Consider the following 26,290-nt stretch of genomic DNA (forward strand, 5'->3'; position numbering starts at 1 on the left):
TGTACAGCATCATTGTAATTTTGAACAGTTTTTGAACAATATATTTTTAACCATGGACTACCTATATCAGTGTTGGCGAACCTTTTCAGCACCGAGTGCTGAAACAGGAGAGTGCACGTGCATGCGCATGTGCCGGAAACTGGAAGAACAGCTGCATGGGGCTGCATGTGCACCCACCACCTGGTTTTCTGGTTTCCAGCCCTCCCACACGTGAAAACCAACTGGCACGTCGGAACCCGGAAGAGCAACGGGCGACAGCTCTGCGTGCCACTTCCAGCACACATGCCATAGGTTCACTATTATGGACCAATATTGTTCAGTCTAGATTGTCTTTCTGGATGTGATTGGAAAGGCTACTTTAGATCCTTATATCTATTATGTTAAATGTTGGAGATTTTTAAATATACTCCTTTTAAAATAATTAGATTCTGGTTTTCATTCCTGAAGTTCAAAAAATGTAATTGATTGCTCTATTTCCCCCGGTAAAGAGAGGCTAATTTTTAATCTTTTTCCTTGTTTATTTTATTGTTATTATTTGCTTTTGCTTTGTTTAAATTTACTTTTTATTTCTTCATTTTTTATTTTTGTGAGCCACCTAAAGTAGCCCCATGGTGAGATGTATAAAATAAATAAATAATAATAATAATAATAATAATAATAATAATAATAATAATAATAATAATAATATGTGAATGCAGCAAAATCGCAACTGGCCGCTGTGATACAATTGTATAATAATAATAACAATAATAATAATAATAATATGTGAATGCAGCAAAATCGCACAAACTGATTACAAAGCTAGACAGGACCAAGTTGCTAAATTAATCCACTGGTCATTATGTAAAAAATATGATTTACCTGTATCCAGAAAGTTATGGGAACATAAAGTGGAAAAAGTTATCGAAAATAAGAAGGTGAAGATCTTGTGGGATTTTCGAATACAAAAAGATCATCATTTTGAGCACAACACTCCAGATATCATGGTTGTAGAGGGCCGAAGTATACAGTTGATTGATATTGCTGTTCCTGAGATGCCAGAGTTGAAGAAAAAGAACTAGAAAAAATAATGAAATATCGCGACCTGGCCATCAAAACTACATGGCTATGGAGGAAGCATGTAACAGTGATACCCATTGTCATCAGAGCACGGCACCATGTCCAAGAATTTTACAAAATACATCAACAAATTGCAGCTTCCTGCAATAACACCAGCGGAACTACAAAAAACTGCGCTACTCGGAACATCTTATATTTTAAGAAGGTCCTTGGTTGATACCTAGTACACTGGAAGCAAACCGTATCAACCATTAGCACCAGTCACTGATATTTGTAATGCATTTTTGAATATTCAGTTAGCTGAGTTTCATGTTTAATCAATAAAGTATGTAATAATAATAAAAAATAAGAGTGGGACTTCAGAATTCAGACTGACAGGCACTTGGCCTACAACACACCTGACATAACAATAGTTGAAAAGAAAAAAGTATGGTTCGTTGACATTGCAATACGTGGTGATGCATGAATTGAAGATAAACAGAAAGAAAAAAATCTTGCAAATTGAAGTTGAGCGACTGTGGAAAAAGAAATCGTGTGTTGTCCCGATTGTAATTGGAGCCCTTGGAGCAATACCTAAAGGGCTACCTCGCTATTTGAAAATTCTAAATTTACCTGACTTGAACATTCTGATTCTACAAAAAACTACCCTACTTGGAACAACTTATATCCTCCGACGTTACCTTAACCGCAGTGATGTGCGGTGAGGTTTATGACTGGTGAGGCAAGCGGGCAAAAGCCGCCCTATGGACACAGCGCCGGGGTGTTCGGACCTTCACTTTCTGACTGCTTCTCGCCGCTGCCGTGCTCTGCCGCCTCACCCCCCGCCTCCTCCGACGAACAATCCCGCTTTCTTCAGCTCAGACGGAACCAGGACACCCAAGCTGCTGGCGGCAGCAGGGGCCACCTGAGCAGCCATGATCCCCCCAGCCAGCCAGCCCATCCACCACCCACCCGACCTACTCCCCTCCTGGCCGGCCGCCTGGCCAACCAGCACAAGGCCTCACCGCTCTTCTCCTCCGCCTCCCCGCTCAAGCGGCAGCAGGCTCCGTGGGACAACGGGGTCTCATTCCTCCCCCGGCGCGGCGAGCTCCAGTGGGCTGGATGCGGGTGTGAGGGGCCTGGCCCTGCGGTGCCTCCTCGCTCAGTTGCAGCCGGCGAAGAAAGGGGAGAGGAGGAGGAAAGGGGGAGGGGAGCAGGACAGGGCTCCTGGTGGGGGGATAGGAGAAAGGGAAGGGGGGCACAGCAGGCAAAAGAAAGAAGGTGCCAGCCCGCCAGCAGAGGCGGGTAAAAGACCCGCTTCTGCTGGCGGGCTGCTCCTCTCATCTCAAACAAGGCTGCCCCTCCCTTCTCAAACAAGCTGCCCTCCCTGCCTCTCCTCCTTCCCTCTCTTCTCAAACAAACTCTCTCTCAAATTGAGAGAGTTTGTTTAAGTGAAGTGAAGAAACAAACACACGCACGCACACACACACACACACACACAAATTACTTACAATAAAAAAATTACTTATAAATTACATTAATTTTGAACTCCTCCCCCTCCCTCCGACCCACATACCTTTTCTAGCTGTTTCACAATCACAGAGAATTTCAACTCTGCTCTTGCCTGCCATGATGAAAATGTAAAAATGTAAAAGGAAAAAGGCAAGAGCTGCTGAGGTCAGGCTGGATTAGCTGCTGCCAGAGTCCCCAATGGATGACTCTGCTTAACTGTTTAAAAAAGCCTCTAAAAAAGTGCCCTCTACAGGAGGAGGCGAGAGAACCACGCTCCTCATCTACATAAGGAATTTTTCGGCTTTTAACCTTTGCTTAACTCTGCTCGAGTGATCATAAAGATAGACTAAATGAGGCACGTGGTTCTCCTGCCTCCTCCTGTAGAGGGCACTTTTTTTAGAAGCTTTTTTAAACAGTTAAGCACTAAGCAGAGTCATCCACTGTGACTCTGGCAGCAACTACCTCAGCCTTTTTCCTTTTACATTTTTCTTTTCTTTTCATGATGACAGTAGTGTGGCCCTGCCTCCCCTGACTGCACATCCCTGCTTAACCGTTCCTAGGTCCTTGGTTAAGACTCGAGCTGTTGAGCTACCAACCAGCCCCAAAGGCTTTGAATCTCACCAAAGATTAACATAATAATAATAATAATAATAATAATAATAATAATAATAATAATGCCACACTAACTACCTACCAACCACACCATGACCGCATTGCTAAGATCATTCACTGGAAATTGTGCCAAAAGTTTGGATTTGAGTACAGCAAAAACCACTGGGAACATTAGGTTCAGAAGGTTTTAGAGAATGAGAAAGTCAAGATCTTGTGAGACTTCAGAATTCAGACTGACAGGCACTTGACCCACAACACACCTGACAAAGCAATAGTTGAAAAGAAAAAAGTATGGTTCAACTTATCCTATTTTTACAGAGGAATTAAAGAAAAACAGTATACATGTGAGGTTGCATTACATTAGAATCTAACACATCGTATCTAACCTCGTATCTAACCTCCCTCCCCCCACCCTCCCCCAACACCCCACCTCCCTCCCCCCCGACTTCCCAGAGCCCGTACACGGTATAGATTTTTAACAAACAGTCTAAAATATATTGAGAAAAAAAGAAATCTGCGTACTTGAGAGACCGCCTCCTGCCAATTACCTCCTTGCGACCAATAAGATCGCATAGATTAGGCCTCCTCCGAGTTCCATCTGCCAGTCAGTGTCGACTGGCAACCACACGGAGGAGAGCCTTTTCAGTAGTAGCTCCGACCCTTTGGAACGATCTCCCCGTGGAGATTCGTACCCTCACCACCGTCCAGACCTTCCGCACAGCCCTTAAGACCTGGCTATCCCGTCAGGCCTGGGGATAAAGACCACAATCTGTCCCCACCCGGATGATGAATGAATGTTGTGTACTATTTTACTCTCATGTATTGTTTTATGTTTATTGTTTTGTACACCCCCCTCCCTATTTTATGTAAGCCGCCCTGAGTCCCCTCAGTGAAAAGGGCGGCCTATAAATGTTAATAAAATCTCAAATCTCAAATCTCAAATAAAAAAAGGATTAATAACATCTCTGCATTGATCTTAGCTTCTTCTTACTACGCTAACTTTGAACAGTTTAAATCATTCCTGATCTTAAACATAGGCTATCTGGAATTTTAGTCCCATATTTGTTTTGTATATAGTCAATCCATTTTTCTCTGTCTCGTTTAAATCTTTCATTTGAATGATCTTTAAGATATGCCGATATTTTAGCCATCTCGGTAAAGTTTGTAACTTTCAATGTCCATTCTTGAGTTGTAGGCAAGTCTTCCTTCTTCCAGTATTGCGCCACCAACAGTCTTGCTGCCGTTATTAAGTGCAGAATCAAGTTAGTCTCTACCACTGTAAAGTCAGTACTTACACCTAGTAAAAATAACTGAGGAGTAAACTTTATCCTTCTTTTAAAGATATTTTGCATAATCCACCATATTTTTATCCAAAATGCCTTAACCTTTTTGCAGGTTCACCATATATGAAAATATGTAGCATCGAGAGAACCACATCTCCAACATTTAGGCTGTAAATTCGGATACATAGAAGCCAGCTTTTTAGGATCTAAATGCCATCTATAGAACATCTTATATAAATTTTCTCTCAAGTTTTCAGCTTGTGTAAATTTCACATTTCTTACCCAGATTCTTTCCCATGTATCCAACATTATTGGTTCTTCAATATTTTGAGCCCACTTTATCATGCAATCTTTAACTAATTCTGTTTCCGAATCCATCTGTATTAATACATTATATATCCTCTTTATATGCATTAAGCTTTGATTTCTTATTTGTTTATACAGATTATCCTCAACATGGATAAAACCAATTTTTTGATCTATTTTCCACCTGGCCTGTAATTGCCCATACTGGAACCATGTTTGAACTACCTTCTCCTCTTTTAATACCTCTAAAGATTTTAGTTGTAGTACCCCCCCACTTTCCAAAATGAGAAGCTGTCTGTAGGTAATTCTATCCTGTTTTTGTGCTATATTCATATTTTCAATTGCGTGTCTAGGAATTGCCCACGTGGGTATCTTGTCATTTAATTTATATTGGTATTTTTTCCAGACCCGCAGTAAAGCATTTCTTAAAATATGACTTGGTATGGTACATCTTGTCTGGTAGTTGTGTGGTTTGCTGTCTGTCTTGTCCTTCTTGTGGTCTTTCTCCGGATCCAGATGGTGCAGGGTGTCCTGCCTTCAAAATATTGTGATAAAAATCTCGAGCTTTCCATACGGAGTTGAGACGATATCTTTGCCTGTCAAATGTAAATATAATACCAAATGGTGCGTCCCATCTGTACTGTATCTGACGGTTTCTGAGTTCATCCATTAAAAAAGCATAGTCTCTCCTGGCTCTTAGCATTTGAGGTGGTATTTCTTTCAAAACAGTCAAATCCTGGCCCCCAATTTGGAGCTTAGTGTTATAGGACTCTTGTAATATCATGTTTCTGAGCTCTCTTGTAGTGAAATATATAACTACGTCTCGGAGAAGTTGCTTCTGTTTTGCCACCCAAGAATTGACGCGATAAGCTTTATCGATCTGCCAGTCAAAGTTGGATCCCAGTCTTCCCACCAGACAATCAAAAGCTTCTGAAAGAATCTGTTTCAAGTTCTCCTGTTTATCCTCACGCAACCCCCTTACTCTTAATGCCAGCTCCATCTGCCTGTACTGTATCATAATAATTTGTTTTTCAGTGTTTTCAACTTTTTGTTGCACCACCTCAGTTTTGGATGTCAAATTAGCATTAGCTTCGTTAAGATCCTCTAGACTATCTTCAATTCCAGAAACATGTTCTGTCAGTACAGTTACAAGTCCCAGCATATCATCTTTCATTTTAGCAATCCTAGTATCAATCTTATTATACAAGTCCGCCTTAAGTTCTTTTATCTCCTCTTTTATCTCCTTTTTAAAATCTCTAAAAGTTTCCAAAAAAAGTTCTTTCGTTAGCAAATCTCCAGTAGGGGGCATAGAGGGTGGAGGCTGCGACTTTGTGCCAGATATTGGGGATGTACTTCTAGAAAGGGGTTTCAAACCAGGATTAAGTTTTGAGGCCATTCCAAGTCTTATCTTCAAGCAATTAATCAAACTCTACTGGCCCGCTATTAAATCACCCCTTTATTAGCTTCGTAGGACTTTTCAGAAGGTTTCAGAAAAAAAGCATTGTAACAAAACAGCTCAGCATATTCAACACCATTTTAGACTTCTCTGTATTAGAAATATATATTAGTAAAGTTGATTTAAAAAAAGTCTTGTAGAATCTTGTAGAAGTGATACTAATTAATAAAAATCTGCTGGCCGGCTATAAGGCAGAGTAATGAATCACTCCCTTCCTTTGAAGTTTTATAGCTGTTCTTTGCACGAAGATTAAGAAGGTGAGCGTTGTTACGGAGAAATTCACAGTCGCCATTTTAAAGGCTTTTTTAAATAGCCAAATTAACGAAGGAAGATCTTGTAAAAAATGAAGCTAGGATTTAAATAAGCAAATGAAGTTCTCAGATACGGGCTCTGCTTGTGTTAAAATCAGATAGTTCAAATGTTGTTCTAAGTGGGAGGATCTTACTTTGGGCTGTAAAAAAACAGCTGTAGATTCCGGCGCAGAGATGATTCTGCCTCGGCTGGCCCCCCCTCTCTTCGCAGACAAAAGCTGCAAAGATCAAAAAGGCACTTTGCCAGCTGGATCTCTCTCCTTCCCTTCTGCCTGAAGGATAAGGTACCTGTCAGATGTCTAGACAGATAACGCGACCAGGAACTCAGGAGCAGCTCTATTAAGCTGCTACCATCAGCAAGGTCCCGCCCAGGAAGCCCCAAAGTATGGTTCATTGACATTGCAATACCTGGAGATGCATGAATTGAAGATAAACAGCAAGAAAAAAATCACAAAGTACAGGGACTTGCAAATTGAAGTTGAGCGACTGTGGAAAAAGAAATCGTGTGTTGTCCCGATTGTAATTGGAGCCCTTGGAGCAATACCTAAAGGGCTACCTCGCTATTTCTGATTCTACAAAAAATCACCCTACTTGGAACAGCTTCTATCCTCCGATGTTACCTTAACAGTTCCTAGGCTCTTGGTTAGGACTCGAGCTGTTGAGCTACCAACCAGCCCCAAAGGCTGTGAATCTCACCAAAGATTAACCACATAATAATGCCAAATCTAGTCTGAACATCTGTCTGACTGTGCAAAAAACCATAATCATAATACGTAGTGCCATGGACCTTAACAGTTTTATTGGCATGTGGAACTGTAATGTAAGCTATCTATGCAAATATAGATTTTCACTTACATAGAAATAGATGCAATTATAACTCCAGAGGGTATAGTTAGTAGATTGCAAAAACTATGCACTTCTAGTGGATTTGAGTATGGATGACGATTACATTTTCTATAAAATGGATTGCATATTTGATATAAATATTTGCCCACTGTATTCAACCTTACTAATTAAAGGGAAATACTTGCCAGAAAAGTTGGCGACTTTGCTGGGAAAACTTGTTAAATTTGTCACGTCTGGGAAAATGTCTATATAATGGAAGCACTGTTTTCCATTAGTCCTGTGCTATTTTGTATATAAAATAACAGAATTGTAAAAGTGACAACTACTAACTACAAAAGCTATATACTAATTCTGTCTCTTCTTTTTAATTATTTCAAAGCAGCACCACTAAAGAAGATGCTGAAAACTCTTCCGAGATTACTCCCGTAACTTGTTATCCATGTGGTATAGTGAAAAGTGACCTGCAAGAGCTTGACAACGAATTGCCTTTGGGAAGCCCTTCTGCTGATGGTTTGTTCTCCAGACTCTCATGGCCAAATCATTTTTCTGGAGCTGCTGAAGGCCTTTCTAGGAGTGAGTTTCTGTTGGATCCAAGCAGAAGTTACAGCTATCCAAGGCAGAAGACTCCCAACACACCAAAGAGAAGCTGTCCAGCACCTTTTACATTCGATTTTGACAGAAATGAAGTCTCTGCAGGAGATGTACCACCAGCTACAATTGAGGCAGAATGCACCATGCCCAGTTGCCCAAAGTCAGCAAGTTACTCACTTGAATATACCGATGAAAAATGTTTGGCAATAAGTGGCACCTTGCAGTCACTTTCTTGCCCTGCCTTACCCCCTCGTGCACCAAAGATGGTGGAGGAGAAACCAGGGCTTGACTTCTGTCCTGGGTCTCTCAGAATAGATGGTGCTGAGGAAGATCCTCACAGGAGCTCTCCAGACCTTTCTGAAGACCAGTATCTGGATAAAAAAAGCATGCAAGACCTCTTCTCGGTTTCTTATTCTTTCTCGTCACCCCTTCATCTTCAGCTAGCGCCGAGATCTTGTGGTGACGGTTCACCATGGCAGCCACCTGTAGATCTGTCTGGGCTTTCCATTGAGGAAGTATCTAAGTCTCTACGATTTATAGGCTTGTCGGAGGATGTCATAACACTTTTTGTTACTGAAAAAATTGATGGCAACTTGCTTGTCCAGCTCAATGAAGAGATCCTTTCTGAGGATTTTAAACTCAGCAAACTGCAAGTTAAAAAAATATTGCAATTTATTAATGGCTGGAGACCTAAAATGTAGTGCTGACCAGTTCAACAAAATGTAGAAGTATGCTAGAAGCCCTGAAACTAACTCACAATCTACCATTTTTAATTTTTTATTGCACTAAGTCTGTCCGTCCTTCCTTCCTTCCTTCCTTCCTTCCTTCCTTCCTTCCTTCCTTCCTTCCTTCCTTCCTTCCTTCTGTAAATAATAGAAGAAAAACAGTTATTACTATGCAGATTATTTTGGGCGTTAAGCAAACACTTTTGTACATAATAGAAGGATAAAGGTGTGCCTTTTGCATCCCTGAACATTCAACAGCTGCTAAATAGTGGACATTAAAGGGAATTAATTTGTTCTCATGTAGTGTAGTGATACATATTTATTACTATGGGTTAGCAAAACTGGTGCACAAATCAGTTTATTATTATTATTATTGCATTTCTCTGTAATCTTTTTTCTTCTTGATTTATTTTTATTCTAATAATAATAGTTGTTGCCTTCTGTTTTTATCTGTTTAACAGAAAGTGTCAAATATTCCACCTTTGCACCTTGTTCTTGCTGTAGATTCATTTTTATTAAATTCCCAGATTGTAATAAATAATGGATCCGTATTTCAATGCAAAAAAACAACAACCCCAACACAGTCTGGGCAGATAGATTCTTGTACCCAGCAGGTTTTTTTTTACATAACATACCATTAATACAAAAAAGAAAGAGGTAAAGATTTTCGATGTCTAGTAGGGGCATGAGATTAAGAATATACTATTTTAAAAATTTGAAAAGTAATAGCTCGGTGTCAACCAAGAGCAGCAAATAATTGCATTTAAAAGTTTTTGCAACCACTTTGCAAACTATTGAAATGTTTACATGTATTCTCAGCAAATATTGATGCCCTAATTTAATTTGGAATAATTGATAAAGATCATTATCTCCATTGTTTATGTATAAAGTGCATTTAAAATTAGAACGGATATTACAGTGAATTTAAATTTCAATTGTAACTTCAGTTAAAGAAGTGAGAAACTGGTAGAGTGATTCAATTATTTCTTCCTGATGATTCATATTCTTCTTTTTTCCTTAATATTCTTAAAAATTCATACAGTTAAGGAAGAAGAAAGCCTGACCTATGAATCTAAATTAAAAGAATCCACATTCCAAAAAATAAACCTATCTAATCAAAATGAAACAGAATAATTTTCTTAAAGCATTCTTTTTTGCTTAGGAGAATAATAAATGTTTATTAAATGATGTATGTATATTATAAATTTCTTGTATATCTGACATGCATTTGTTTAAGGGCTAAACACTTAAACAAATGCATGTCAGTTTTAACTGTAACATACTTTAAAATGAACAAACCTCGAGCTTTTGGGATTTGTTTTAGAGAAATCTTGAGATCCAGCATTGCTGGAGGATTTAAACTAAATATATTATAATATTGTGCTTCTGAGCACATATTTAGTCCACATTTTTTTCTTCTCCAAGTATTCTTTCTCAGGAACCTGTTATGGTAGAGGGCAGAGGAAGTTATTAAGCAATTGGAAACCAGAAACCCTTACCAATCAATGGCAGTTTAACCAAAGATCTACCAGTATATCTCAATCTACTTTCTATTCACACCTATCATGTTCAGCAAAAACGCTAATATCTTTATAAGAGAAAAATGGGTGTAATGTACCACCACTCATTTTTTTGCACATTTAAATATTAAACAGCAAGAATGATTCCTTTAATCATTCCTAAATGATGTACCTTAAGCAAAAAGAACTGTACCCTCTCCCATCTCTTTATAGCCTTGTTGCAATATTTCTGAATGTGATATTTGCATTTGTTTTTCACCCATTATGTATCAGGAAACTATAAGGCTTGTTGGAAACCTGATGGAAGACTCCATGCCATATATGAGAGGAAGAAGTTATGTTTTGGCCATTAGAAGAAAATTGTGACCTCTGATATATATTCAAACTCAAACAGTCCTACTTTATCAAACTGGGTAAAGAAAGTGATTTGAAAGTGAATGCCTTTAAAAATAATGGATGTTGGAGCCCATTTGCAGAGAACTTTCTGGAATGAGCAGTCCAACAATGCCATTTGATAGATTTTCAGAAAGGTCTGAATAATTTGGCCATATGCAGACAATCCTAGAATTTTTTTATGATACAATGGCTATTAGAAGTCATGCTTTAGCTCCAAAAGTGCTATGTATATGCCACAAATAAATGTTTTGAAGCTGTTATCCTATTGATTGTGTTACATAATAGGATTGTGCCAAGACAACAGCTTCTAGGATGGGTAGTAGGAAATGACTAACCAGGGGTCTTACACTAGTAGAGGGGTGTCAAACTTTATTTCATTGAGGGCCGCATCAGAGTTGTGTTTGACCACAGGGGGGCGGGGTGAACAAGGCCAGCTCATTGTTACTCATGTCGGGGTTGCCTCTGGTGGCCCAAGTGCTCTGCCAGCAAAAACAGGCTCCCGTTCTTGGTTGTGAGGGCCTCCTGCAACCCTCTGCCAGCGAAAACAGAGCTGAGGGCCGCACGCAGCCCTCCCAAGCTCCATTTTCACTGGTGAGACATCATGGGCTGGGCCTTTCGCTGTTTCCAGGGCAGCCCGGGGGGCAAATCTGGCTCGCAGGCCTTGAGTTTGACACCCCTGCACTTGTACCATAAACTCAGATTGGGTTCTGGTGGTAATAGGACCTGTAAAGGCCTGTGATGAGAAGAAACATGGTGAAAATGAAGGAAATCCAGAACAAGGAGTACTGCAAATTTCTAGATCAAGGTTAGGAGCAGGAGGCAACAAAGACATATAGACAGTTGCAGTAGGGAGACCCCACCAGGAACTAACCTAATAACTGTGCAATATCCAGGGACAGGAACCGCTAAATGTTCAATAAGTGAAGGTCACATGTTCTCACACTTGCTGCTATCAATGGTGGGAAGAGAAAACATATCATCTAGCATAATCCTAATATTCCTGACCACCAACATTGGAACTAGCTCAGCGCCATGAACGAGGAGAGGAGGAAAATTTTAAGGGAGAAACTACAGTATGTAACCCAGTTTGAAATAGCAGGATCTTCATTTTATCAATTCCTACCCTGGTACATTGCTCTTCCTTGCTCCTTTATCTTCCCCTCCAGAGGCTGAATTTGAAGTTTTCATTTTATCTGTCCATTTCACTGATATATTTAATAATACTAGTCAGTTGGAAGTTTAATTATAGTATTCATATGCATGGGGATTCTATGCATGGAATGGTGCTAATTCTTGAAACCCTGTCCATTTATACAAAGACTCTAGTAACTTCTTACTGGATACTATGTCTAGTTTGATGTTTGGAACAATGTGAGACCGTGCACTTGAACAGATTACCATAACTTTCTTGTGCTGCTATGCAAATACTTTGGAGAAGGAAAAATATTCTTGTTGATTTCCTCATAGAATGAATCATTCTGGATATATTTAGATACCATCCAATATCTGCTTTCCTGTGCTTATTGGAAAAACGACTGTGATGAAAGTGATTAGCTGAAAGCACAACATGAAGAGTTTGCTTTAGGCAGAGCTTTGAATATACTTCTTGCTATTGAATCCTACTGCAGAAGATTCAGCAGAGGGAACACTTTATAATATAGTCCTTTAGACCTGAGTATGTAGTGTTATGCCACAGGACTTCAAGTGGATTTCCTTATAGAAGAATGGAACCAGGGGAACTAATGCCAGCTATGTGTCTGCATTGTCATTGATAATTAAATACCTATATTACAATGCATTGTGTTGCAGAGTTTAATGAAATCCCTCAGGATTGTGCATGCAAGCAGTGGCCCTTCAATCTATTCTAGAAATGCATTCTATCTTCCAAGACAGATTTTAGGGATGCTTCAAAAAGAAAACTAAGATCCAGAACTCAGGAATCCACATGGCCACTGTATAACAGCAGAGTGATTCAGATATCTCCAACATGCTGCTGTCATATTTTGGCGGTTGGAGGCTTCAGTCAACCTGGCAACTAACTGAACAATTCCCTGCAGTTTTCTTGGGAAGACTTTCAGAAATAGTCTGCCATTGCCTTTTTTTTTTTAGGACTGGGAGAGTGTGACTAGCCCAAAGTCACCCAGCTGGCTAGGGCAGGGCTAGAATTTGTGGGTTCCCAGTAGCCTAGTGCCTTAACTACTATGTTAAACTGGTTCTTATACTGCCACTTAATCGTTACCTAACTTTTTGTAGCTCAGATCTAAATCGGTCCTGATGAAAGATAAATTTGTTTCATGAGATGACATCCATTTGTGCAAAGCCAGATGTACGATCTTAATAATGTTTTCCAGGAAATAAACTTCTTTGAGTTATAAAATATTATGGTCTTTGAGAAAATAATCACAGTGAAAGTGGGAGATATATTTCTAAGTAAGTATGCATATATTGTAAAACAGAGAAAATATCACACTGCTAGCGATAAAAAAGAAAAACCTCTCAATCTAAAGCTTTCTCCAATTTGGAGAATGTATCCTATTCCATACATTTTGAAATTGGTCACAATGTCTATAAATTTTGGGGTCTGAGGTATTATAATATCTGGAGGATCCCTGGTAAAGAATGCCTTAAAGAATGTCGATGTACAGTATACTTTTTACATATGTCATAATGCAAGTGATTCAGTAGAATTAGAAAGGGTGAATCAATTCAACGGCTGAAGTTATCCTGAATTAAAATAACAATGTATGATGTTATAGATTCCTATGTGACAGGTCTCACTCCTCAAAACTGCAGTATTATAAAAATCTTATTGTCACTTTCTTCCCATACCCCGTGTAGTATTTCAAACAATTTGTTTAAGGCACAGTGGAGAATAGTGATGAATTGAGTCGTTCCTGAAGGGGCATGGATTCTTCTCCCATGGGATGCATGGTACCTGTTTGAAGACTAAATAGGTCTATGATTAGTTTGATTAAAAGATACCTTAGCATCATCCATTCTGGACCATAAAAATCTTGGGTCTTATCTAAATCATCCCAAAGATTTATTAGAAGTTTGAAATGAGCAAATTTGTAATTTTACAGTTGCTCTATTAAGTTTCGAGCCTCTGCGAATTTAGAGGATATCTAATTATTAAAAATGAGGAACAGCAGCACCTAAAGTCAAAGAATCGGCTAAGCAACATGAATCTAACTTCATGCTGGAATAAAACACTGGCAACAGTATTCAGAAACTGTGACCGCATTGTATCTACTTCCTAAAGTAAGATGAATGACGTTCATGCATATCTCCCTACTCGAAGTTATGTTTGGAGCAATTGCAATTTTCACATCAATTTCCAAAACTTATTTTTTTAAATGAAAATTTAGAAATTAATAGTCTAGATTGTAATTTACTTCTCAGTAGAAAGATGACACTAGAAGCATTCATGGCATTTCTCATTGATAAAATGAGGCTGAAAACAAAGTGGGATATAAAAGCCTTGCTAATATCTAGGACAGAGGTTTTTATCTTAATTAGCAATGGGTTTAATTTGTGAATAAAGAAATTGGGTTGGGTATAAAATTTTACTTGCACTGTATCAAAAGAGCTTCTAGATCCCATATTACTATTCAGTTTCATGTTTGTAAGAAATGTTTCAGAACAAAATCAAAAAATTGACTCAGTAAGAATATTCATTGTTACATTTGTGAAATTTGTGCTGGTCTGTATAATTCCATTAAAATGTTTGGATGAGAAACATTTATTTAAACCAGGAGCAAAGAATTAATGCTCTAACGTATATAAAGACATGTCAGTGTTGTATTGTAAGTATATTTGTTTATTAAAGATACTATTTTCATGATATTTATGCAGTTTGTTCATTTGATGGAGTAGTTACTTTAATTTATTGATTAGGCCATAAGCCATCTCAAAAACCTAGTTCCAAAGACAAATTATTAATAAAATCCTACAAAAACTATCTTATCTATCTACCATCTATCTGTCTGTCTGTCTGTCTGTCTGCCTGCCTGCCTGCCTGCCTGCCTGCCTGCCTGCCTGCCTACCTACCTACCTATCATCCATCCATCCATCCATCCATCCATCCATCCATCTATCTATCTATCTATCTATCTATCTATCTATATGGCTCTGTGTGTGTGTGTGTGTGTGTGTGTGTGTGTTCCAGTATCACTCTGGAAACAAATACTGTGGGGGTAAGACACCCCCCAACACCCCTCGGAGTGTGTGTTCTGTTATGATAGAGCCTGTGGTGCCTTCAAATGGCTTCTACTGTACAGCGTACTAGAGTTGCCATGGTAACAGCTTCACAGTACTCCACAAGGGAGCTCCCTCTGGTAAGGAGGAAAATCCAACATTAGAAATTATGTTTGGTCCGGACATTTTCCCCCTATAAATAAATAACTGCCCCTGAAGAGTGTTCGAAGACTGCAGCTGGTCCAGAATGCAGCCATGAGAGCGATATTGGGTGTACCTAGATATACCCATGTTACACCTATCCTCCGCGAGCTGCACTGGCTTCCCATTGGTCTCCGGACCCGCTTCAAGGTGCTAGTCGTTACTTTTAAAGCCCTACATGGTATTGGACCTGGTTACCTGAGAGACCGCCTCCTGCCATTCACCTCCCAATGACCAATAAGATCACACAGGTTGGGCCTCCTCCGGGTGCCGTCGACCGGACAATGCCGGCTGGTGGCTCCCCGAGGGAGGGCCTTCTCTGTAGCTGCACCGGCCTCGTGGAACGAGCTACCCGCAGAGATCCGGACCCTTACCACTCTCCCGGCCTTCCGTAAAGCGACCAAGACCTGGCTGTTCCGGCAGGCCTGGGGCTGTTGATTAATATCCAGCCCCACTTGATTGAATGGATGATATATTAATTTTAATAACTTTTTAAAGTTTTTATATGTTTTTACTTTTGTTGTGAGCCGCCCAGAGTCCCAAGGGAGTGGGCGGCATACAAATCTTGTTAAAGTTAAAGTTAAAGATAACTGGACAAAGCTGGGTTATCAGCTAATTTAAAATAAAATTGGAGTAAAATAAAATGATTTGATATATAGGTAAGTAAAATAGGATAAAATTATATTTTCCTTGTGAGTACTAGAGAAAATTTCCCTTGCTGCTTTCTGCTGCTTATTTCTATACACACAACTCCTTCCCTTTTGTCTCCCCCATACTCTTTAGAAGTCTATCCTAGGGGTTCACCTTACCCTGGGTTTGTCTGCCTTTTATAAGGCTTTCTCCTTCCTAGGGCATCCCACTTGGAATGGCCTTCCCTTCCTGCTTCTGTGCCATCCTCAATTTTGTCTTAGACTGGGTTCTTGGAGTACCACTCCCTCCCAGCTTCCTCGAATCTTTTATCTGGGCCAAACCTTCAGTAAGTGGGAAATTATTCTAATCACTAGGTTACATAATAAATTACTAATTACTCCTACCACTATTACTGAGGAGACCAATGATGACTTCTTAAGGAGAAATGGATTACTGCCTCCAACTTACATTCCCTCCTGTAAGACGCATTCATTTCCCTGTGCCTATAAGGTAAAGGTAAAGGTTTCCCTCACACATGTGTGCTAGTCATTTACTTTGGCTTTAATCTGCCCAGTATGGTAAGGGGCTCTTTCCCCATAAAGGCTACCTTTTAAATGAAATAAGGACATACTAACATCCAGTGGTGGGATTCAGCCAGTTCGCCCCACTTCGGGAGAACCGGTTGTTAACTTTCTGAGCAGTTTGGTGAACTGGTTATTGGAAGAAATCATTAGGGCAGAGAACCGGTTGCTAAATTATTTGAATCCCACCACTGCTAACATCCATCTATTCCTAGTAACTCTAGGTCCCTTACAATAATCACATTAAGTTTTGCTGAGAAGTGCTTGTTACACCATACTGGTTATATGGTAATAATCCATTACTTCCCTTATTTTAATGTCAAAGGTTCTTAATGCCTTTCCATTCTCAGATCAATTAAAAGAGGTAGCAACATTAATAAAGTAGGTTTCTATGTCTTCCTGTAATAACTTGGGGATTTTTATATCTTTGGGACCACCTCTCCTTTTTACCCATTCTGAAAATAGTTGAAGTGAATGTGCTCCTTCTGGCGACTGGATCTCTTTAAGCAAGTCTATCAGTCTCCTAAACGCTTCTCACCTCTCTTTCACTCTTCTTATTCTAGCCTATCCTTTCTCTTGATCGTCCTCCAAAGCTCCTCTTCTTTTATAATGAATCAAAGCCTTTCCTCTTGCTGTTGCTTCATCACTTCGGCAATGTTAATGGCTCAAATAATTGACCCTAGTCCCTTTTCTGGCTGGTCTATCATCTTATTTGGCTTAACTATGGGCATAGGGTGGATGCTCATCACTACCAAAGTAATAATCCTTATGTCAGCCTCTGCTTTGCTACTGCTTCGGCTGCCATTGAAACGGGGAGGGGGGTCATGGTATTTGGGAGGGGACTCATGCTGGAGGAAGATTCTAGATTTTGAACTGTCCACCTTACTGCACATGTGGAGGAGGAGTGTTTCCCGCCAAGGCCAACGGACCAGCATTCCATCCTGGTGATGCCTTTCAAAGTTATCTCACACCTGACATTTGGGAGAATTATGATTGGACTGTGCACGGGATGCCAAGGGGAGGGGAATGAATTATACAATATATTATTCGCTTTCGCGCCTAAATAATCAGACTTGGCTTAGCTTCTATTCATTTATAATTAGTAAAAGTACACTTGATTTCTACCAATGGAGTCCTGTGGTCTTCTTTCCTGATTTTTGAATGAAGAAGGGCTGACAATTTAAGCTAAGTCTCACCTCCACCCCACCCGGAGCTACAACCTACCGAGGGGGGTGTCCTCACAAGAAGAAAAAGCATGTCTTTGCATGTGAGTGATCAAGAGGAAACTGATGGCAGAACCATCGTTAACTGAAAGGCTGGCTGGTCTAAGGGTGGAAGAGCCTACTGTTCGTCCCCGATGGACTTTGGGTGTGGGACAAAAAGAGGAGTCGGAGGAGTTGGATGCGGGAGTCACAAGAAGGAGACCCAAAAAAAAAAAAAAATCAGCGGAATGGGGTGATGCTGGGGAAAAGGATTACAAATTGTCCCACACCATGAGGCTCCTCGAGGAAGCTTGGTCCGAACGCAAAAGCCGTGGAAGAGCAGTGGAAAGGGAGCAAGCTGAAGAGTTTGAGCAAAGGTACTCCATGCACAGGTTAAGGGAGGGTGAAGAAGCTGAGGGGGGTTGGGAGCAAGGAAACCCAGAACCACCACCACCCCCAGCTAGGGCCGCTCAAAGAGTAGGGGGGGCAGGCAATGGCGAATGGCAAAAGTCCCTCCCTTAACAGTAAAATATGATGGTGATCCCAAGAGTTTAGGATTGTTTATCATACAGGTCTGGAACTATATGGAGATTTATGGTCTGGATTTAGAAACTGATGATATGAAAGTGAGGATGGTTTTACTGTCATTGGAGAAAAAAGCAGCCGAATGGATGGTGGGCCTACACCAATGTAATTCCCCTCTCCTGAGGAATTTTAATGACTTTATGGCTGCAATGAAGAGGAGGTTTGATGACCCGCTGATTGAGAAACGCGGGAGGGTGAAATTTATGGCCCTGAAGCAGGGAAATAGACCGGTGGCAGATTATATTCAAGAGTTTCAACAGTTGTCAGCCTATATGAGGGGATGGTCAGAAGACGCTTTGTTGGATCAGTTTGCTGGAGGATTGAATGAAAAAATTTACCAGCAGTGCGTTAACAGACACCTTCCCCGCCAGGTGACTGCTTGGTATGAACACGCAGCAGATGTTGAGTTAGATTTGGCCAGACTTCAAGGCATGAAAGAGGGAGAAGTGGAGAAGTTGCCCCCCCCCCACCAGATCAAAAAGCCCCCTTCCGTGCCAGAAGTGAAGGGAAGGGAAGCTTTGCCGGCAAATCCAAGCCTTTCACGTGCTTCCGCTGCGGAAAGGAAGACCATCACGCCGTGAATTGCCACGTTAAAATGGCTCAGACCGCTCCACCCCCTCCCAGAAGAGAGGGGAGAGCAAGTAAGGCCCTAAGCAAGAAGAGAGAGGCTGCGTGCGCCGCTGAAAATGTCCCCCAGCATTTCCAGCCAGAGGAGGAGGGAGACGTTAGCTCCAGCCCGTCTGACGAATCAGATGACGACCGCTCACATCGTTGGGTGAGTTCAAACAAAGGCCCCATGCTTATCCCTATTGAACTAAGGGTGCCACCTGCTGGCGAGACTGCAAAGCTTTTAGCTCTGCTGGATTCAGGCTGTTCTCACTGTATGATAAGTCCGGCAATGATGGGAAAACTGGGCTTGAAGTTGAGGACTTTAAAAAACCCTATTTGAAGATTTATTTACTATCTAGGAATGGATATTGAAGATCACAAACTTAGCAGAGACGGCTAAAATAGTTGCATATCTCAAGGATAACTCAAATGAGAGATATAAACCAGACTGGGAAAAATGGATTGACTATATTCAAAATAAATATGGGTCTAGGAAATTTCAGATAGTTTAGGACTAAGATCAGAAACGATACAAATTATTTATAATTAGCCTAGCAAGGAGGAGCTAATATTAATTCAAAGATGTTATTAACTTTCTACGTTTTCTCTTAAATATATCTTAAACTGTTTTTGTTAAAGACTTATACCTTGTATTGGTTCTGGGAAGTCAGGGTGGGGGAAGGTTGGAGGGGTTGGGGGGAGGGTAGGAGGGAGTGGAGTTTACTAAGTTGGAGGAGGGATGTTGGATGTATACTGTTAATTTTTCTTTTTTATGTATATTGAAATGGAATTATAAATACCATCAACACAAAAGGGATTTTGCTCAGATGCCAAAACACACCAAATGAATTAGAGGAAGAGTGGGAAGTAGAGGAGAGAAGAAAGATAGGAAGAGAGGGATAGGAGAGAGGGTGAAGGAGGAAGATGAGGTGTATAAGGAGGAGTGGTAAGGGGAGAGAGGAGGAAAAAGGAAGGGGAAGTAGAGTAGAAAATGATGGAGGGAAGACAGGATATAGAAGAGTTGGAAGTAGAGGAGAGAAGATAGGAAGAGAGGGATAGGAGAGTGGGTGAAGGGGGAAGATGAGGTGTATAAGGAGGAGTGGTAAGGGGAGAGAGTAGAAGGAGAAAGGAAGAGGAAATAGAGTAGTATGGAAGCAGAAATACACCAATGAGAGGAAGAGTGGGAAGCAGAAGGGAGAAGAAAGGTGGGAAGAGAGGGATAGGAGAGAGGGTAAGGGGGAAGATGAGGAGGATGAGGATAAGGAGGAGTGGAATGTAGAGAGAGGAGAAGGAGAAAGGAAGGGGAAGTAGAGTAGGAAAGGAAGATGGAGGGAAGATAGGAAGTAAGAGAGAGGTAGAAGAAAGAGGTGTATGGAGAGTAGAAGAGCTAATAATGGGTGTTAATCTTTTGGGGGCGTTGAGGACAAGAGGAACTGATGTAATCATTATTTAATACTATATGATATTGGCTATGTATAGTATACATGTGATTGTATGTTATGAAAATGGAAATAAAAATATGTTTTAAAAAACCCCTATTGTTTTTTTGCCAAATTGATGGTTCTACTGCGGGAAGGGGCCCTGCTCATTTTTCTACTGAGCCCTTAGAAATGAAGATGGGGTCCCATCAAGAATTAATCACTTTTATTGTGGCACCTGGAATGGACCGGCCCCTTATTTTAGGACTCCCCTGGCTTCGTAAATGGAACCCTCGCATTAACTGGAGGAAGGGGTGGTTACGCATTCGCACTAGAGCGCACCCTGAAAGGGAGGTTGAGACCCCAGACCCTGCTGATTCTAACCCCACTTTGGCAGCCAGGGGGCAGGAGAGGATTGAAGGGGAAGAGAAAATTCCGAAAGAATATTGGGATCTGAGAGGAGTATTTACCGTATTTTCACCCATATAGCCCGCCCACGCAAATAACCCGCCCACGCATATAACCCGCGGGTTTTCCGGATCGTGTAAAATATCTTCCGTATACCCCGCCCACGCATATAACCCGCCCACGCATATAACCCGCGACGAGTAAGAGAGAAGGGAAACAGCTGAGATGGGGGGGGGGAAGAAACGGAGAAACAAGCCTGCGCAAGCTGGGGAAGAGGAAAGGAACGGAGGAGAAGGAAACAGCTGAGATCGGGGTGGGGGAAGAAACGGAGAAACAAGCCTGCGCAAGCTGGGGAAGAGGAAAGGAACGGAGGAGAAGGAAACAGCTGAGATCGGGGTGGGGGAAGAAACGGAGAAACAAGCCTGCGCAAGCTGGGGAAGAGGAAAGGAACGGAGGAGAAGGAAACAGCTGAGATCGGGGTGGGGGAAGAAACGGAGAAACAAGCCTGCGCAAGCTGGGGAAGAGGAAAGGAACGGAGGAGAAGGAAACAGCTGAGATCGGGGTGGGGGAAGAAACGGAGAAAGAAGCCTGTGCAAGCCTCCGATCGTGTAAAATATCTTCCGTATACCCCGCCCACGCATATAACCCGCAGGGGGGCGCTGTGCATGTAAAAACCGCATATAACCCGCGGGTTATATGGGTGAAAATACGGTAGTGAGAAATCTTCTGATAAGTTTCCCCCCATCAGACCCACTGATTGCACCAGTGATATTTTGCCTGGAGTGACACTTCCCAAGCCCCAGATATATTCTATGTCTCCTAGGGCAGTGTTTTTCAACCTTGGCGACTTTAAGTCCTGTGGACTTCAACTCCCAGAATCCCCCAGCCAGCATAGCTGGCTGGGGAATTCTGGGAGTTGAAGTCCACAAGACTTAAAGTCACCAAGGTTGAAAAACACTGTCCTAGGGAGATGGAGGAAATGAGAAGATTCATTGACAAGAACTGGAAAGGGGTTTCATTGAACCAGCTAGACCCAAGGTAGCAGCTCCTGTGCTATTCAGAGAAACGAAAGATGGCTCGGCACTTCAGCAATGTTAATGGCTCAAATAATTGACCCTAGTCCATTTTCTGGCTGGTCTATCATTTTATTTGGCTTAACTATGGGCATAGGGTGGATGCTCATCACTACCAAAGTAGTAATCTCTAGGTCTAATGGAGAAGCTGCTCCATTTACCTTTTCCACCCTTGTTTGGAATAGGCTCTAGTAAGAAATCTGGTTTCTGCAGATTTCTTACTAAAGCCTATATCAGGATGTTAGCAGGATGTTGCTATTACCTGCAAAGTCTGAGCTCTGTGAGGGCCAAACTCTTCTCAGCTGAAGTTTGTTTTCTTTTCATACAAAGTATTTAAAAAATTTCTTGTGTTGAGCCAATGCCACCTGTTTTGGATAGCCATGGATGCCATCTCTTTGTGAAGGTTCTTTTCAACTATATCCAATTTGATGGACTCAGGACACAAAAGAGCCAACAATGCCACATGTCCCTAGGCAAAACACACAATCACTCACATTTTCATCTACTATTTCTATTCATTCTTCTCCATTCTTTCTCCCAAAGCTGCTCCTACTACTGCTCCTAGTGAGTACTGCTAGAGAAAAATGCCCCTTTCTTACAGTTTGTGATGCTTACATCCACATACAAACACATCCCTCCTTCCCCCTTCTTTCTCTCCTCTCACCTCACACATCCTCAGTTATTTCACAGCAAAGCTTTTACAGTCAATGTTGTTGTGATGCAGCTGGGAGGGGAAAGGCTTAAATGGAAGGGAAGAAAGCAGTACAGGTGCTGGCAATTTTCTGGGCAGCCTGCTCTCTCACAAAGTAAAAGAACTCTTGGGATGCTGAATAGTATACAAAGTAAAGCCTCCCTGAAAGCCCATCTGAACTTTTTTTTCCAAAACAATGAAGGCACTCAAAAAGCATTGATTTCTCTACCTCTTCTACTTGCAGTGAACAAGTTCTTCTTCCATTCTGTGTTCTATATTTTGCTACGTTGTGCAAAGAGGAAGATGAAATAGCAGCTGAAATGCTGTGAACATTTTGCATTGCTCTTTGTGGGCAAAGTTGAATTACATGCCAGAGTTGGGTCAGAACATACTGTTATTTTGGATTCTTGCCATTTAAGAGCCGAGGTGGCTCAGTGGTTAAATGCAGCACTGCAGGCTACTTCAGCTGACTGCAGTTCTGCAGTTCGGCTGTTCAAATCTCACCGGCTCAGGGTTGACTCAGCCTTCCATCCTTCCGAAGTGGGTAAAATGAGGACCCGGATTGTTGTTGGGGGCAATATGCTGACTCTGTAAACTGCTTAGAGAGGGCTGAAAGCCCTATGAAGCAGTATATAAGTCTAACTGCTATTGCTATTGCTATTTATATTGATGATCTGGACAGGTTGCATAGAAAGACGAAGACCACAATCTGCTAATTCAATCCTTGCCCATCTGGTTGAATTACTCAAGATTTAAGCATAGCTAAGATAACACCTCCTTGAGGGAAGGGGGTGCTGTTCCCTGTCAAAGGAGGAAGACAGAACTTTTACTGGAGAATTTCTCCCTTAACCATGATAGCCTGTACAATTATCTGAGAAAAGAGGGCAAGGTGGTTGCTTCACATTTCCAGCTGAGTGTGACTGACAGTGAATATTCCAGATCTATTTCAATATTGGTTTCAGCCACTTAAAAGCTGCTTTCATTATTTTGATGAATGATGTACAGCAGGAACTGGATGGAAAGATTTGTTCTATATTTCCTAGCAGCTTTCCGACCATTGACCATGACATCTTTCTGGATCACCCATTTTATCTGATTCCAGTCTTTCCTATTACAGCATATGTAGAAGTTGGTGCTGGACTGGAGGACCTCTGCTCAACATAAATCTATGATATACATTGTATATGTATGTGGACCACCCGAATGATATACATTGTTCAATAGGGGCCCTCCAAAGTTCCATCTTGTCCTTCATGCTGTTCAATACATACATGAACCCACCGGGGGATGTCATAGACTGCATTATATCAGAATATCAGCATTATCATCAATATGCTGATATTCAGCTCTATTCTTTCTTAACATACTGCTTGGAACCACTGCATTTCAGTCTGCATCCAAAGCAGACCCATTTTGGCCCATATTAAAATATACATTTTAGTTTGGACGTGGACCACCCGAATTCAGCTGTTCTTTGCATGGAATAATCTGTGCACATTTTGCACATTCTTACCTATAATGCATAACCAGTTGAGCATCCTTGCCAGTGAAGACTGTGTTGAGTACAATAGCTTCTAGCCTCCAATTTAGAGTACATCATTCTCATGGAATCTCTTGTAAAGCAGTAATGGCTTTTCCACATTTACTCCCATGAATCACACAGAATGCATAGCGCCAAATCTCTAACTGTGGAAGATTATGTGCCAGGAAAAACAGCTGTTTTGGACCGGGAAGCAATTTTTGCCCAAACTGCTTATCAGTCTTTTCAAAAAAGTTGTACCGATTTTTTTTGTGTGGCATGTTTCTCATCTTTCTTATTTTACTTTTTTTTTCTTTTGTGCCCCCAAAGGAATAAGAAAAATTGCGTGAAATTGTCATGGATGTGTTATGGATTATTTATTTTTTTGTTAGTTACATTATTGTGGAAGACTGTGTGCGTGAGAGAGACTGTCCTGTCTTGTAGACAATCTTCTCTTCAGGATGCATCATTTCTGGCTTACAACCTTCCCTTAAATCTCAAAGGAAGATGGGAAAGAAGGTGTGTATCCCTGTCCCTGCCAGATTTTGGTAAAAAATGGTAAAAAAATGAAAGTCTCTATGAATATGGCAAAAGCAGGAAGAAAGGTTCTGGGTAATTGAAAGATTTTAATACAATATTATGAGAAAGTGTGCTTCTGGCAATGGAAGGAAGATTGATAACATTCTTCTATAATGAGCACATTGGGTTTTACAAAGTTTGGAAGGGGATCAATTGCTTTCAGATTTACTTTAAACATGCTGATGGCTCATTCTACTGGCAGTGCAGATGTTCAGTAAAAGAGATTAATGTGTATCCGTCCTTAAACAAAACAAACCCATTGGCAGAGAGCTGCAGGAAATTTCAAGTATGGCATATCTTTGAATGAAATATGCTCCCAATAATTCATATTAACATTTGGGGAGGGGGTCAAGAGAAGCACAGCTTTCGAGTTGTTCTGTGGCACATTACAGATTCCCACCTTATATATTTTTTATAATTGTGTAGTAGTTTGCATAAAAGGGAGACTGAAAACTAGCTATTTCCCTAGAAGGGACATTTTTTTTTCTTTTAACAACCCTGTAATCCCTTGCATCAGGGTGGAGTTGAGGTGACTGAATGGAGCTGAGCATTTACTGTCTGGATGCTCTTCCTGAAGCCTACAGAAGATATTTTCTCTCTGCCCCCGGAGACAGACATATCTGCTGCTACTTAGGATCAAACTCACAACCTCCTCATTGTGAGGCAAGAGCTTCACATCTAGGCCACCACGCCACTCAGAAGGGACATTAATAATAATCTTATAAATAGGTGATAAACTATTTGAGTAGCTAATTTTCAACAGGCAATGACACCAGCGAACACAGACTTTCCAACTTCCTCTGAAAAGCTTTTGAAAATCTGAAAACTTGAAAAATAACCTTTTCTGAGTTCAAACATTGCTTTTCTCTATGAAGATACAGAAGACAACTGTTTAAAAAAAATCAACTCTGGTTAACATTATGCCCACACATATTTGGATAAGTATAAGAAATATTTTGCTCATATTTTCTCCATTGACCAAATTATTTGATGCTGTAAAATGTAAGATATTGAGAAAAAATACTGTTTGTTATATTGTTACAAATACGGTAGCTATCCAAGGAATATGTCTGGTAATATTGGTTTTTTATTCCCAGAACTTTCAGAAGTTTCAAAAGCATGTTTGTTATTAAATGAAAAAGGGCAACTTAGGTCTCCCACCAGACAGGTACAAGTTTAAGATACTAAAAACTGTTCCAATTAATCATACAATACAGTTAAGCTGAACACAGACATGAATACAAGCTGAACAAAAGCTTATTTAAAGTACATTTTTAGAAAGACCTGCATATCAGCAAAGAAGTTTGCAAAGTTAGATTTTCTACCTTCAAAGATTGACTCCTGGGCTCTAAGAACTGTAGCTCGCATTTGATTATAGAGGTATGGGATTTATTTAAATAGCCTCTATTTTATAACAGGGGTGTCAAACCCGCATTGTCTCTGTGTCATCACATGATGTATTATGACTTTTTCCCCCTTTCTAAACTAGGTGTGGGCATGTCCAGCATATGATGCATCTGGTCCATGAGCCAGATAATATTTTCAGTAGATTAATATGAATATGGAGGAAAGAATTTTTTCAATACTTTAAAAAATCCAGTAAGTAGAGCCAGATTTTTATCTTTTGATATTTAAATATTAGAAAAATCCATACATAAAGAGATATGTAGACCATAGAGGATCTGATGTTTGTGTGTATATACAGACACAGACACACACAGAGTATATTGTGATCATTTGTTATTCACCCCATTAATCAAAATGGGGTGAATAATCACCCCAAAATAAATGCTGTTTGTGGACCAATGTACAGACTTCAGAGGCAACTTTTAAATGAGATAATTTGCCAGCAAGAGTTTGTTAAAACAACAGTTTCTAATCCAGTCTTGGCGACTTTAAGATACACGGACTTCAACTTTCAGAATTCCCCAACCAGCCATTGCTGGTTGAAAAAAGTTTGAAAAACATCACTCTATGCTTTCAAGATACATTGGTCCCCAC

At 40.7% G+C, this 26,290-nt stretch overlaps 1 protein-coding gene across 4 annotated transcripts in view; it reads left to right on the forward strand.

Annotated features, from left to right (window-relative positions):
- The window catches only part of GAREM1 (GRB2 associated regulator of MAPK1 subtype 1), a 114,969-nt gene extending 100,527 nt beyond the window's left edge, over positions 1-14,442 (forward strand). For 3 of the 4 annotated variants that reach the window (XM_087707116.1, XM_087707119.1, XM_087707118.1), the window contains one exon: positions 7,744-14,442. In XM_087707116.1, the coding sequence (XP_087563242.1) occupies positions 7,744-8,656 (913 nt within the window). In that variant the 3' untranslated portion in view covers positions 8,657-14,442. The remainder of the gene's footprint in view (positions 1-7,743) is intronic. The other variant, XM_087707117.1, reaches the window with a different exon arrangement.
- The last annotated feature ends 11,848 nt before the right edge of the window (positions 14,443-26,290 follow it).

The sequence above is a fragment of the Thamnophis sirtalis genome, unplaced genomic scaffold (assembly GCF_051295495.1).
Source record: "Thamnophis sirtalis isolate CommonGarterSnake01/CBP01778 unplaced genomic scaffold, rThaSir2_p1.2 scaffold_2, whole genome shotgun sequence".
Classification (NCBI taxonomy): Eukaryota; Metazoa; Chordata; class Lepidosauria; order Squamata; family Natricidae; genus Thamnophis; species Thamnophis sirtalis.